A 12,766-nucleotide genomic window follows, 5' to 3' on the forward strand; every position below is an offset into this window, starting at 1 on the left:
CGGAGGGACGCCTGCGGGGACTCACAGGACAGCAGAGACTTAGGGAAAGGAGGGGGAGGGACAAGGCAAGGGAAGCTGGGAGAAAGTGGATGGACGGGTGACGTCCGGTGACCTGGGAGGTTATTACACCTGTGGAGTGACGGGTGCCACCTCCCAGGAGGGGACGGCCGCCCTCACGCCATCTGCCCCTGGGCAGCCAGAAGCCGGTGGGAGAAGCCTGGAAGGCGAGGGACAGCGACCCCAGAGGGAGCTTGTCATCTGGGCTTTTGCCGCAGTTGGCGAGAGGGTCCACTGGCGACAACAGCGCAGATGGTGGTGATGACGTCAGTCCCAACATGTTCATTTCTACTTAAAAACTGACTGCAGCTGCAGTGCCACCGTTGCTGGCGGGACCGCATTCTCTCTCTTGCACCTGTGCACTTGGCATTTTGGGGACAAGTCAGTAGAGGCTGCCGCTCTAACCTGTTGAGCTATTTTGATATTCAACATATTTGCTATCTATTCCTTTCAAACTTGTATCTTCAAACATAATCAACCTGCCTTTTTATTTCCATCAAGTCACATGTAATTAGGACCCAAAGAGTCAGGGGCAGAGCCCAGAGGACGTCCCTAGGAGCCTCACCCTGTTGTCACCTGTGCCTGGATCGCTGGCCGGGTGGACGGGGGCTCCTTGCGGGAAGGGATTGTGTTCCCCACGTGTCGCCCACCAGCAGAGCATCGTGCGGCCACGTCGGCTCCCGCTGCCACTGCTTGGTCACGCCGTGCGGGAGCACTCCAGACGCCCCGCCTGTGCCCGCCGCGCTGCCGCAGGGGCAGGGCCACCCCGAGTTACAGCAGCTCCCAGATGGGTCCCCAGCCCCCTTCCACCACTCCCCGCACCCAGTGCGCCGGGGGCCAGGCCCTCGGCACCCAGGCCACTTGAAATGCAACGTGTCAGCCTCGTAGCAGGACATGCGTCTCCGGACGGTGGCCCGTGGACGCTCCCCCCATCCTCACAACCCGCCCCATGGTGTGGACGGGGGACCATGCACGCGGAGGATTCCTGGGGCGCCACCGGGTGGGGGGCGGTTACACCTGCGGGCGTGAGGTCCGGGAGTTTCAGGTCACGATGCATCCTGGGGGAGCGGCGCGGGGCTCTCAGAGCGAAGGCAGAGCGGAGTCCACGGAGCCAGAGCCCTCACACGTAGGGGACCCTTGCGCACGGGGCCCGGACCAGCCGCAGCTCAAGGTCATGAAGGCCTTCCTGACATCACCCAGAGAAAAGGAGCATCGCTCTCGGTGGGGCGCAGGGAGATCCAAGCCGGGGAGGCCGGGACTCAGTCCCGCCTGTGAGCTGGGCCGGCGCTCGGGGCTGAAGGAGCTGGGTGCCCGCGCTCCAGGCTGGCTGGCGGCCCTGCGGGGCCCCTGCCTCTGCGTGAAGCACACTGCCTTTGGTCGAGGTCCCCGTCGTACGTAGCTAGCAGCGCCTTGTGGGGGAGCCGTGCTGCCGGACACTCTCAGAAAGACGGTTCCGACGCTCAGCCCGGTAACTCCTGAAAAGCCCCGAGAAGAGGAATGAAGCTCCTGTATGCCTTGTTTCAGCTTCTACAAAATAAGAACGTGCACGACTGGGGCGTCCCTGGTGGCGCAGTGGTTGAGAGTCCGCCTGCCGATGCAGGGGACACGGGTTCGTGGCCCGGTCCGGGAAGATCCCACGTGCCGCGGAGCGGCTGGGCCCGTGAGCCATGGCCGCTGAGCCTGCGCGTCCGGAGCCTGTGCTCCGCAACGGGAGAGGCCACAGCAGTGAGAGGCCCGAGTACCGCAAAAAAAAAAAAAAAAGAACGTGCACGACTAATACAATGCCTATGATTACTAATCATCACAGCATAACCACAAAGCTTCTGTAAGATAAGGACACAGCCTTAACACAATCAGACATGAATTTATCATGAACTAACTCTATGCAAAGTTGACGTCCTCAATCACAGACACACACGCCGTTGCCAGCCAAGGGTTTCAGTGACGTACGTGCCTGGGCTCACTTCAGACGCTCTGAGCCACGAGATCCGGGCTTTGTGCTTTACAGAGCAGCACATGTGACTTTACATGCTTACACAGTTGGCGTATTTAAGAATATCAAGTCTGTCACCCGTGTCCGTAGGAAGCACAGCTCATCCCATGGTGAAGAGCTCGCCTAGGACGTTTTTCCACCTGCTGTTTACTTCCTGTGATGCCCGCCCTCCGCTCCTGGGAACAAAGCTCTAATCTACTATGCAGACCAGCCCCTGGAAGCCAACTGATCACAAGCCATGGGGAGAACAATGCACGCCCGGGATATAAACGTGCGCAACGGCATTCCAGGCTCATAAACATGCCGTTTCCAGAGACCTTTGGGAACAACGCGACAATGCAACACAATAGCACCCTACGCGGAAGGTACGCTTTCTTCTTCCTGAAATTACTTGAAGGAATTTTGGCTTGAGGACAGGTCCACGGAATGACAGAATGGAGGTGCTACTGTTTAATATCAAACACTCAACTCGTGGAACCTTAACTGAACTGAAACCGCTGTTCTTTGTCTCTTTTGTTAAGTCTTTTCTTGCTATGAAATGGAGATCACTTTAGTATGTTTGGGAAACGTTTTCGTAAAACATCAAAATTAAACTGAATTAAAGTATTTTTACTATACGGAATGCAGGTGAAGTTATATCCTTTATTCAGAGATGGATTCATTTTACCGGGTGGAAGAGAATGGAGAATCCGTTCTGTATAACCCGTTCTAAATACAGTGAAGCAGTTCGTGCGGGGCAGGGCTGGGAACCGGACCGAGTCACCCCGAGGGCACATTAATCCTGTCTACAGGCGGTGTTTAAGCGGGGCAGGGCTGGGAACCGGACCGAGTCACCCCGAGGGCACATTAATCCTGTCTACAGGCGGTGTCTCCACTGTTGTAATAATTATCTTTTTTTGTGCTTCTAATCTTCACCCTGGTCACATTGTTTGCAACAAAAGGTGAGAAATGCTCTAAACGCACCCACCTTGGGGACCCCCCAGCGGATCCGTGGCTCCTTTCCAGCCTCTTCCAGAAGCCACGGTCTTTAAGAGGAGCTGCTTTCTTTGACGACCCGCTGTATTAATGCCACTGGATCGACACAGACAAACCAGTTTTCTACCATTTGACGCAGAAATGGAAACGAGAGCAACCGCGATGTGTGAAGCTCAAGGACCAGGTAAACGCAGCGATCCGCCTCACGGCCAAATGCATTTTCCTTTTCTATTTTTGCTCAGGACCCCAATCGCGTTTTGAGGCTTAGTCTTCTATGTAGTTTCAGAAAGAACTCCCGAAGTGAACTCCAGCTACAATCGATTATAAAAATGGTAGCAATTTTGTAATGTAATCAACAAGGCCAGATCAGTCCCTTGGAATGGAAAATCTATATCTAATACGCGGAGGGGCTTTACCTCCTAAAATTAAGGCTTCTTTTAATTCCATAAGAGTAGATCTACTGGGATAAACCATAATGGAAAAGAATATTTTTAAAAGAAGAATGTATATATATATATATATATGTATAACTGAATCACTTTGCTGTGCAGCAGAAACTAACACAAAATTGTAAATCAACTAGACTTCAATAAAAATAAATAAACACAGAGTAGATGTATTCTGACAGGCATGACTTACACAATTCACCAGAAAAGAATCACTCTCACTACTGAACAGCAACATTCATGGTGGAAATGAAGACTGACTTCCAGAGAAATTCTTCCTACCTGGGCAGCGCAGCAGAGCTGGGCCAAGGTCGAGCGCGTGCGTCTCCGCCCATGAGGCTGCTCCCTGTGAAGAATGGTGCCGAGCCAGCGGACGACTTCTAGCCCAGGTCCATGTTCACAAAGATCACTCCAGGTGTCTTGTGGGGAGGACAGGAGGGAAGGGGCAGACCGCTCAGACTACGGACAGAGGTCCGTCCTTGGTGGCCTGGACGTCAGGCTATCACAGTGGGGACAGATCGATGGATCAAACCCTCGGGACGGGACAGGAATGAGGCTCTGGCCTGAGCCGCTGGTGGGGAGATGCCACGAGGTACTGGGGCAAAGGTAATGAGCTTGGGATTTTGCTTCATTTTGTTTGGTTCCCACTCTATTTATTTAGGTGTTTATGCTCTCACACTACATCCTTATAAGCCAGTAAACATTACAAACAGTTTTCCCCAGAACTGCAACCACATGTTCCCATACAGTGAAAACACCTGGTTGAACCACCAATACCACCCACCATCATGTCATCACCTGCATGATAAGACAGAGTTACCATGTGCACAGCTCAAAAGCCACATGAAATACGGGGTGTGCACTCACTTCATTAGCGGGAACCCACTTCTTATCTTCGGGCGGGGCAGAGGGCAGAGACATCTGGGGGGTGATGGGGGGGAGGGACACCATGTGACACTGTCCATGGGGGCAGGTGGGGGACACGCAAAATAATGCCAGCGGCAGGGGGAGGCCAGGACAGAGGGCCCAAGGCACATGCTTGGAACAGTGGACACGGAATCGTGAAGGTGGAGCCAGGACCGAGCTAGGACAGGGACCAGACGCTGACCCCTGTGCCAAGGGACGGGTCTCAGCAGCTGAGCAGCCGGGGTTACGGGGTTACGGGGTGGGAGGCTGGTCCCAGCAGGAAGGGCATGCCCACCCCGGTGCTCCAGGGTCGCAAGCTGACACAGGTGTCCTGACCTTGGAGAGGCAGGAAGCCCGACTGTGCAACAGGAGGCCGGCGTCTCTGCCGGGAGGAGGGGATGCTTGGCAGCGGCTGGGTGAGCAGAGATGGGAGAAGATTTCGGAGGCTTCCCATGGGGGGCGCACACCAGGGAGAGGCAGGAATCAGGCTGGATGAGTACAAACACCGTCACTCGGGCAAAGGGTCCTGGACTTATTTTAGGCAAGTGTGAAACTGAAAACAGGAGTATTAGTCCCGGGCAGGAAGAGCCACCCTGGGGACGTCGGTGGGCAGGAAGGGCTGCAGTAACCGGCGACATTATCTTAGGGTCAGGACGACAGCTGTCCCCGGGCTGCACGGTTGGGGGTGAAAATGAGAACACCGTTTCATGGCAGAGTCCTCAGTGCTGGACACGCCATCCACACACACCCCGTCCGCTCCCACTGCGGTTCAGAGGGGCTGAGGCAACGGTGTTGGAAGTTGGGAGGGTGCAGGGGGTGTGGGCCACAAACACGAAGACTTTCTGTTATTTAATTATCAAAAAAGAATACAGGGACTTACAATACAAACGCCCCAAATGTTGCAGACTTCATCTGGCATTCTATAGCTAATGGTCTTAAACATAAAACAAACATTTTTCTTGGTCTCAGTGATGCTTGGAAAACTGGTTGGCTTATCTCATTTTTCTAGAGAGAAAAAAACGGATGCCCGGGAAGATGAGAAATGAAATTTGACCTCTTATGATGGTTATCTGTGTATCTCTAGAAGTTTGCAAGTGACTAGAATTAGGTTTTTCAAGATGGCATGCAACTCGTGCAAAGACTGACAACCATGACAGCCGGGGTCTCGGGCTCCCGAATGCCCACTCCACGCACTGAGTCTGTGGACTCCACCCGGGTCTCCATGCTCCGGGTCACCTCTGCCTCTGGACTGCTTGTTCTTTGCAGAGTTTTGAGAACGACTTGCAGGCACTCCTGGGAAGCCAGAGGTCCTGGCACCGTCTGCCCTCAGCCCCCCCCGCAGGCCCTGGCCCTGCGCCTGCCCCAATGTTCCCCGCAGCCGCAGGAGGCTGTGCTCCCTGAAGACGAATCCCAGTGCCAGCAGGAAAATGTTTCTCCCTCGTCCTGGGTCTTCAGTTTGGGGCAGGAGAGAGCATTCAGGTGAGAGGTAGGAAGGAGAAGTCTCTGGAAAATCCCTCCAGTCTCTGAGCAGCGTCTCAAATGGTAGGTGGGATTGTGGTACAGTGATATGCCAGGAGTAACTTTATTCCGCCGGGGAGGAAAAAATACCGAGTTCTGTACAAATTTTATTTTATTTTTTGGCCACGAGGCATGTGGGATCTTAGTTCCCTGACGAGGGATCAAACCCACGCCCCCTGCAGTGCGAGCGCGCAGTCCTAGCCACTGGACCGCCAGGGAAGCCCCTGTGCAAATTTAAAACTGTCACCTTCAAAGGAGTAGTAAGTCTGGAGTGTATATTAATTTCTGGCAGATGAACTGTCATTGTTTTGCATATTTAAGGACTTCCAAAGTCTGTGCCAGTTGTCGCCATCAACCGATTATGCTGGAACCGTTTGCTAATGTTCTCTTAGTTTACATCAGCAGCTCAGGAAGCAACTGCACTGAAGCGTCTAGAAGTGTGAAGTCGGGCAGCCAGGACCAGCCCAGGGCTCCGGGTCCCCCTTCTGCTGACTTGCCCTGTGGGCCTCACACTGTGGCCCAGACCACCAGCCAACGGTGTGAGCTGAACTCCTGGCCTCGATGACCCTGTGTGTCCAGAAACGAACACGGTCTGCCTAATGTAACGCCAAAGTTGGATTCAGATAAACAGAGAAAACCCTTTGACGTGAAGTTATTAATAACAGTCAACACCAGTGCCCAGCACTTAGGAACGCCCATCCGTACCTTAGCACGTGACCTGGTCACTGGGCTCCTCGAGCACATCCACCTGCTTCCGTCAGCACCGGTGCCTGGAGCCGGGTGACCCGCAGGCGCTCAGCACGGCCGGTCCACACCGAGACGTGCTGAGCGCAAAACGCACTCCGGATCGCCGGGGCTGCACGAGGAGAATGTGGAACGGCTCAGGGATCCATCTTGCACTTCTTGGATATACTGGGCAAAATAAGTTATTTCACCCATTTTCTAAGTGGCTACTAGAAAATTTAAAGTTTCCTAAGTGGTTGGCATCGTGTTTTACTGCACCCTCCTTTATCTTAGGACGCGGGAACAGGGTCACAGAGCTGAGCTGCCAGCCTCAGTGCAGACCCGGGTCCCGTCTCCCACCCAGTGCCCCGGGGCCGGGTCCTCACGGCTCCCTCGCCCCACACTCGCGTCTTTGTGCTGCAGCCGGGGCCGACGGGGAGGCGCCTCGGTCCCCGTAGGCGCACAGCTCACGGCGTCGTCAAGGCGATGACCAGGCAGTGACGGCCTGTCACGTGACGGATGGCAGGCAGCGGTCGTGAGCAGCGTGGACCAAGCACAGACACTTCTGTGTGTCTCCTGGCTCCACCGACAGATGGACACTCTCCTCGATGTGGGGAGCGGGGGTAAGTCCGATCCAGCTCCTGCTGTCTGCAAAGCGACACTCCATCGCCCGAGCCCCCCGCACCGCCCCCGCTGCATCTGGATCTGAGCCCCGGCTGCACGGTCACCCCGTGCTGCAGCGGCTCCGGAGCAAAATGCTTCCACCGCTGCCTGGCGCCACTATGTGGTATCACCGGCCCGAGGGGTCTGCTCCCCGCCGCCAGCCCCGCCGAGGGGCGCCTCTCTGCTACTGAGGCCAGACTCCGTCGGTGCCGTCCCTGCCGGGTGCCAACCGGCAAAGTGCCCGCGAGACGGAGGCTCCGTCCTGGCCACCCGAGGGTGGGACCCCCGTCCACAGGCCACTCTTCCTCCTGAGTTCCTGGGGTTGACTGGACTCCACTAGTGTCTTTGGTTGCCACAGGAGATGGGGACCCTGAGAGGAGACCTGAGTGGACGATTCAGGGGGAAGTCAAGCGGCACCCAGTTTCTTCTGAGCCATCACTTTAATTGTATTAAAGATCAATTAAACAACTGGAAAGAATGAGCAAGAAACACCACAAACGGCCCGGAGAGACGCGTTCACTGAAATACGTCAAACTCTACGTCCCAAGATTGGGAGGCTTTGGGACAGTTTCCATGACTGTCAGTAATCTTCAAGTACTCGAGTAACGACAGGTAAAGAACAGAAATCAGGGCGGCCGACACGGAGGCCCCGATCCCCGGCTACGCCTCACTCCTTGTCCTGGACATGCCGCGCGGAGCGTGTCACACCTGCTCAACTCAGGCTGTCCCAGTGTTTGGGCCCATTCCCATGGAAGAAAAACGTGGGGGAGACAGGACTTCTTCCAGGCTGCACAACTAACCTAGTGTTTTTCAGGTCTCTCCTTTCTTTGCTGCTAGATTACTTAAACGTTTCATACTATGTTTTAAAAATCCCAGTTTGAAGCTGGAACCATTGTCGCCAGTTTAGATTTAGGCCATTTGCACCTGTCTTCTCCATAAAGAATAAAATACAAGCTTGACAAGAGCAGTGAAAAATGAGGCTTAACCCACCGACGACACGTGATGATACCGCTGTGGCCCTGCAGACACGCTGCCCACGCTCCCTGGTGGTACCTCCATAGACTCTGCCGACTTCCCCCCGGACCTCAGCCGTGCCCCCGCCCCCGGCCCCTCCTCTTTCCCACCTCCATCAGCAGCCCATCATCCACTTGGGTCATTCAAGCTGGAAACCCACTGTGGGCGAGCCCCAGACGTGCGTGGTCCCTGTCACCCCGCAGACGCCGCCTGCCCTTTCTCCCCACGGCGGCCAGAGCCGCCCTCAGGAGGGCGCTGGCTTCCTCCCTCACCTGCTCAGAGCCAGCAGGAAGCTGCATGTCCAGCCTGCGCCCCCTGGCACCGCTCCGCCTGGGCTCGGGCGCCCTGGCCCGTTGCTCTGAGGGCAGCAGCCTTGCCTCAGTTTCCCCTTCTGCCTGTAACAGTCTTGTCTCCCAAAGGGAGGGCTGTTTTCTCAGTCTACCACCTCCGTGATTTCAACTGGGTCCTCCTAGTAAACCTTCTAAGTGCCCTGGACATCTTCTTTATGCAAATTCATAGTTACTACGTTTATGTAAATGAACCATGTATTTCTGTCGCCCAAGATCTGCTTTGGGACACCTGGGTGACCAGTGACTCACAGGTAGGCACTCATAAGGCATATTTGTTGAATAAACTGCGCAAGAAATTGGCTTTTATATCCCAATTTCAAGTCGAATATATATCTCTGGGGTTACATGACTTCTCTGAATAAACTGCGTGAATACAGGCATGAGAACTGGTCACTTTTTGTACCTATCTCCCTTCTGCAAGCCCCCACCTCAGTTTTGCCAGGGCCTAACGTTACCCTAAATGTGTGACTAAACCTTTGAAATCAGCTTTCCACAGGCAAAGCAGAGGAATCCACTGTCCCACGGCCACACTGGAAAGCTGTCTGGTGCTCGCTGACCCAGCGGACAGACCCCTGGGGTGCAGGGTCATTACTGCCATTAAAAGCAACAGAACTGTGGCCCTGGAATGAAACGGAATCAGTATTAACACCGTCTCTTTTAATTAAGTTTTCGTTCTCCCGACTTCAAGTACCTTTTTGGGCCTTAAAATATACTAAAAGTGAACACTTACAGTCCCAACATGTTAACAGCCGGTGCTACGAGAAGGTCTCCTGAGTTTCTACCACCGAGATGCCCCTTCCTTTGGGAAAGTCTTTCCTGAAACCCGACAGCCCCGCTCAGAGGCCATGGTGAAGGTGGACGGGACACGCAGGCGACCACGAGCCCCCGGTGGGCGGGCCCTTGCCCTCAAGCACGTGGCACAGGCATCCGGTTCACACACACGGGCAACGGTGGGACGGTGTAACCGAGCAGCAGCCTCGGTGCCCAGCAGGACAGAGCAGCCGAGGCGCAAGGCGAGTCCTGGACGCCCGCAGGCTGGGCACTGGAGCCGCGGCCAAGGGGACCTGGACCCTCCGACCCTCCGTCCGTCCGTCCGTGCGATCGGGATGGAGAACGTCCGCCCGACTGACACGGGACGGGACTGATGCCCGGTGGACGGATGAGTGGATGGGAGTGGGAGACGGGAGGGGGACTGATAGCACAAAGGCAATCTTTTCAGCACTGTCAAAATCATAGCAAATACACTTAAATACATACAAAGTTTATTAAAAATAGGTTGCCAATGAAATACAGTAGAAATGGAAAACTACAGCAGTTCTGATGTCTTCTCCATAGTAATGCACAGTCACGACACGCACTTCTACACATATTCACATTTGACCTAATCGTCCAAGGACGGCCAAATCCACGTGTGCGAGTTTACAACCACACATACCAGTATCCCTGCGTGTAAATATTTACGTGTACTTGCATGGACTTAGGTGTATTTGGTGTTTTTCTATATATTAACAGAATAATAGTTCACCTGCATCTTTTTCTTTAAAGAAGGCGTGGATTTAGTCCCCATAAGGCCGCCAGTGCTCTCAAGACGTCTGGGAGGAGCAAGCATGCAAATGCTGCATAAACACTTAGAGCCACTTTACTCTCTTACTTAACAAGGGAGCTGCTGAAAGCACACTTCCAAGTAAGAACCTGACAGACACAGAAACTATTTACACTCGCCTCTTAAAGACTTGCCATACAGCTCTCGTGAAAGTGTGCGCATTCTCCTAACACACCTCCTGGCCAGAGAACAGCGTGGTACAGAAAAACCATCGAGACCCACAGCAGGGCTTGTCAAACAGAACATCTGCTCTTAATCACAAAGTAATTTACTGTTTGAACATCACATAATATAAAACAAAGTGAGGTCCGTTTCCCCAACACCAGCCACGTATTCACAGCTGCAGCAGTGACAGTAACTAATAATTCCGTACATGAACATTAAATAACTCTATTAGAATGTAAACGAAGAGCCTGAACCGCCATACGAACTTCTCTTACAGTGTTTAAATTAGATGCCGAATGCGATCGAGCCCCCTCCTCTCCCTGGCAGCAGATCCATGTAAATCCAGTCCTTTTTCAAATTTTCAGTTTCCGAGTTGTGCTCAAGTGTCACCTACTAAGCTCTCACTCTTCTTAGATATTTTTGTTCCTATTCATGTCAACACTGTTCCGTAAAGATGTCCTCTTTTACAGATTCCCTTGGAATATTTCAAACAGTTAACTTTCTAACGTAACCGCCACCTTCAAAGTCACCGATGACTTACTGGTATAATAATCATCTGATATTTATAAAAATAAAATTTCCTAAGCTTAAATCCTCAAAATTTTCTTCTTGGAGAAACTTGTTTTAATCAAATACTAGAGCTGAGCCGGAGGGCTGTCCCTGTAGGGCGCAGAATGGAGCATCTTACTTGGAGGACACTTGGGTCTGGGCTGCTTCCTGGCTGCAGGGACAGGAGGACGCCAGCCGTGGACTCCTCAGCACACAAGCGCGTCTCCGCGTGGTCCCTCCTGGAAGGCGAAACCTGACTCTCCTGCAAAAGAGACTGCAGGTGCCGCTACACAGTGCAAACGACAGCCTGGGGAGTTCAAGCTACTCTGTCTGATAAGCGAACGTAAGGTTTCAGACAAAGAACAGAAATAGGATTTCTTCGTGCTCCCTGGGGGAAGACAGGGGAGAAGAAGCATCTCATTATCCTCTACTGCCCTTCATTCTGCCCCCTTTCAGGCCCAGACTCTAAAAGAGAAACTAAGAGAAAAAGTTATCTTCGTGGGCGTCAGATAATGAAGAAAGCAGACAGGGTCTAAATTGTAGAAATGACACTCTCTTGGTAAAATAAAATGGAATTTCTTAGCGCTGGAACGCTTCCAAATGCCAACGCTTCTAGAAACAGGAATCACCAGTGGCTTGGGAAGGTGGCCCGCCCCATCCTCCAGGCAGGCGCAGCCCGGAAGCACAGCGAGAGGCCTGGGCTGGACACAGGGCCGTCCTCACTTCGTGTTCAGCTCGTTCTCCAGCTCCGTTAATTTGCGAGAGGCTTTCACTTTGTTGGAGACGTCGTGGCCTTGGGAGAAGAGGCGCTGGCGCTCTCTGAACGTCAGGTTTTCAGGGGCTCCAGGACCCCCAGGCACATCCGCGTCTTGGCTGCATTGGAAGGAAATGCAAAGGGTTACTCTTCAAAATAGAAACAACCCGTCAACGAGTAGCTAAGTTTACATAATGCGCAATTAAGTCCAAGTTAGAACAAAGACTCATTCTTTGTTAAATTTTGTCATACTCCTGCCTGTGGGCTGTACTTAAACCCGTGTAGAAAAAGGGCAAAATGTTCTCCTTACTAAAATGTTAACTTTCTCCAGTCACACCCAACTCTCAAAAGGCCAGAGGCTTCAGTTTTAGCAAGGAGATGCTGCTCAGTAGCTGAGGTGAACTAAAGAGGGTCGTTTTCAAACCCAGCATTTTAATGAATCCTACATGTATCCGAGAGGCATCTATCAACATACTAACTTCATAAAAAGTTATAGTAAGATGCTAAAGGTTTTCTGGATTAGTTCAACGTCAATGACTTAAGAACTGTTTGGGCATCAGCCGTTCTGACTAAAACCTAGTTGAGGACGTTCGCTGAAGCCTGAGGGGGCGGCCTTTCGCGGTCCATCAGGACACCTGGGCTTTTTGCCCTGGACTTTGCGACCTTCTTTGGTGGAAGCGAACAGCAGTGTGTCCAGCTGCTTCTAAAGTTCTGACCAGAAAGCCTGGTACCTACGCACCGTCTGAAGCAGAACTATGTTAGCAACACAAGATAAAACAAAGCCTCTGTGCTCACACAGTTCTGTACAATGAGAAACACCTGAGCTGACCACGAAGTCTGACATTTCAGCCCAGCCTCATAAACGGTGGTGCAAGAAAAAAGTCCTTGAGGACGAGACACTCGTCCAGCACAAGTTCAGTTCTAGCAAGTTCTAGCAAATACCTTTTAGACAGTTTCTCTCTCGGATCGCGATAAACGTCATGGGCCCCGATCAGTGTTCCAGCAGATCCCACGTAAGAGTTTGGTCCTTTCCCATAAAAGGAAAAGTCA

General features: G+C 52.9%; 1 protein-coding gene across 16 annotated transcripts in view; it reads right to left on the bottom strand.

The window, feature by feature from the left end:
- Positions 1 to 9,890: 9,890 nt before the first annotated feature.
- The window catches only part of AFDN (afadin, adherens junction formation factor), a 139,633-nt gene continuing 136,757 nt past the window's right edge, over positions 9,891 to 12,766 (bottom strand). For all 16 annotated transcript variants that reach the window (XM_067701531.1, XM_067701541.1, XM_067701528.1 and 13 more), the window contains 2 exons: positions 12,659 to 12,743; positions 9,891 to 11,835 (listed from right to left, as the gene is read on the bottom strand). In XM_067701531.1, coding sequence (XP_067557632.1) covers positions 11,682 to 11,835; positions 12,659 to 12,743 — 239 coding nt within the window. In that variant the 3' untranslated portion in view covers positions 9,891 to 11,681. The remainder of the gene's footprint in view (positions 11,836 to 12,658; positions 12,744 to 12,766) is intronic.

This window comes from Pseudorca crassidens, chromosome 13, assembly GCF_039906515.1.
Source record: "Pseudorca crassidens isolate mPseCra1 chromosome 13, mPseCra1.hap1, whole genome shotgun sequence".
NCBI lineage: Eukaryota > Metazoa > Chordata > Mammalia > Artiodactyla > Delphinidae > Pseudorca > Pseudorca crassidens.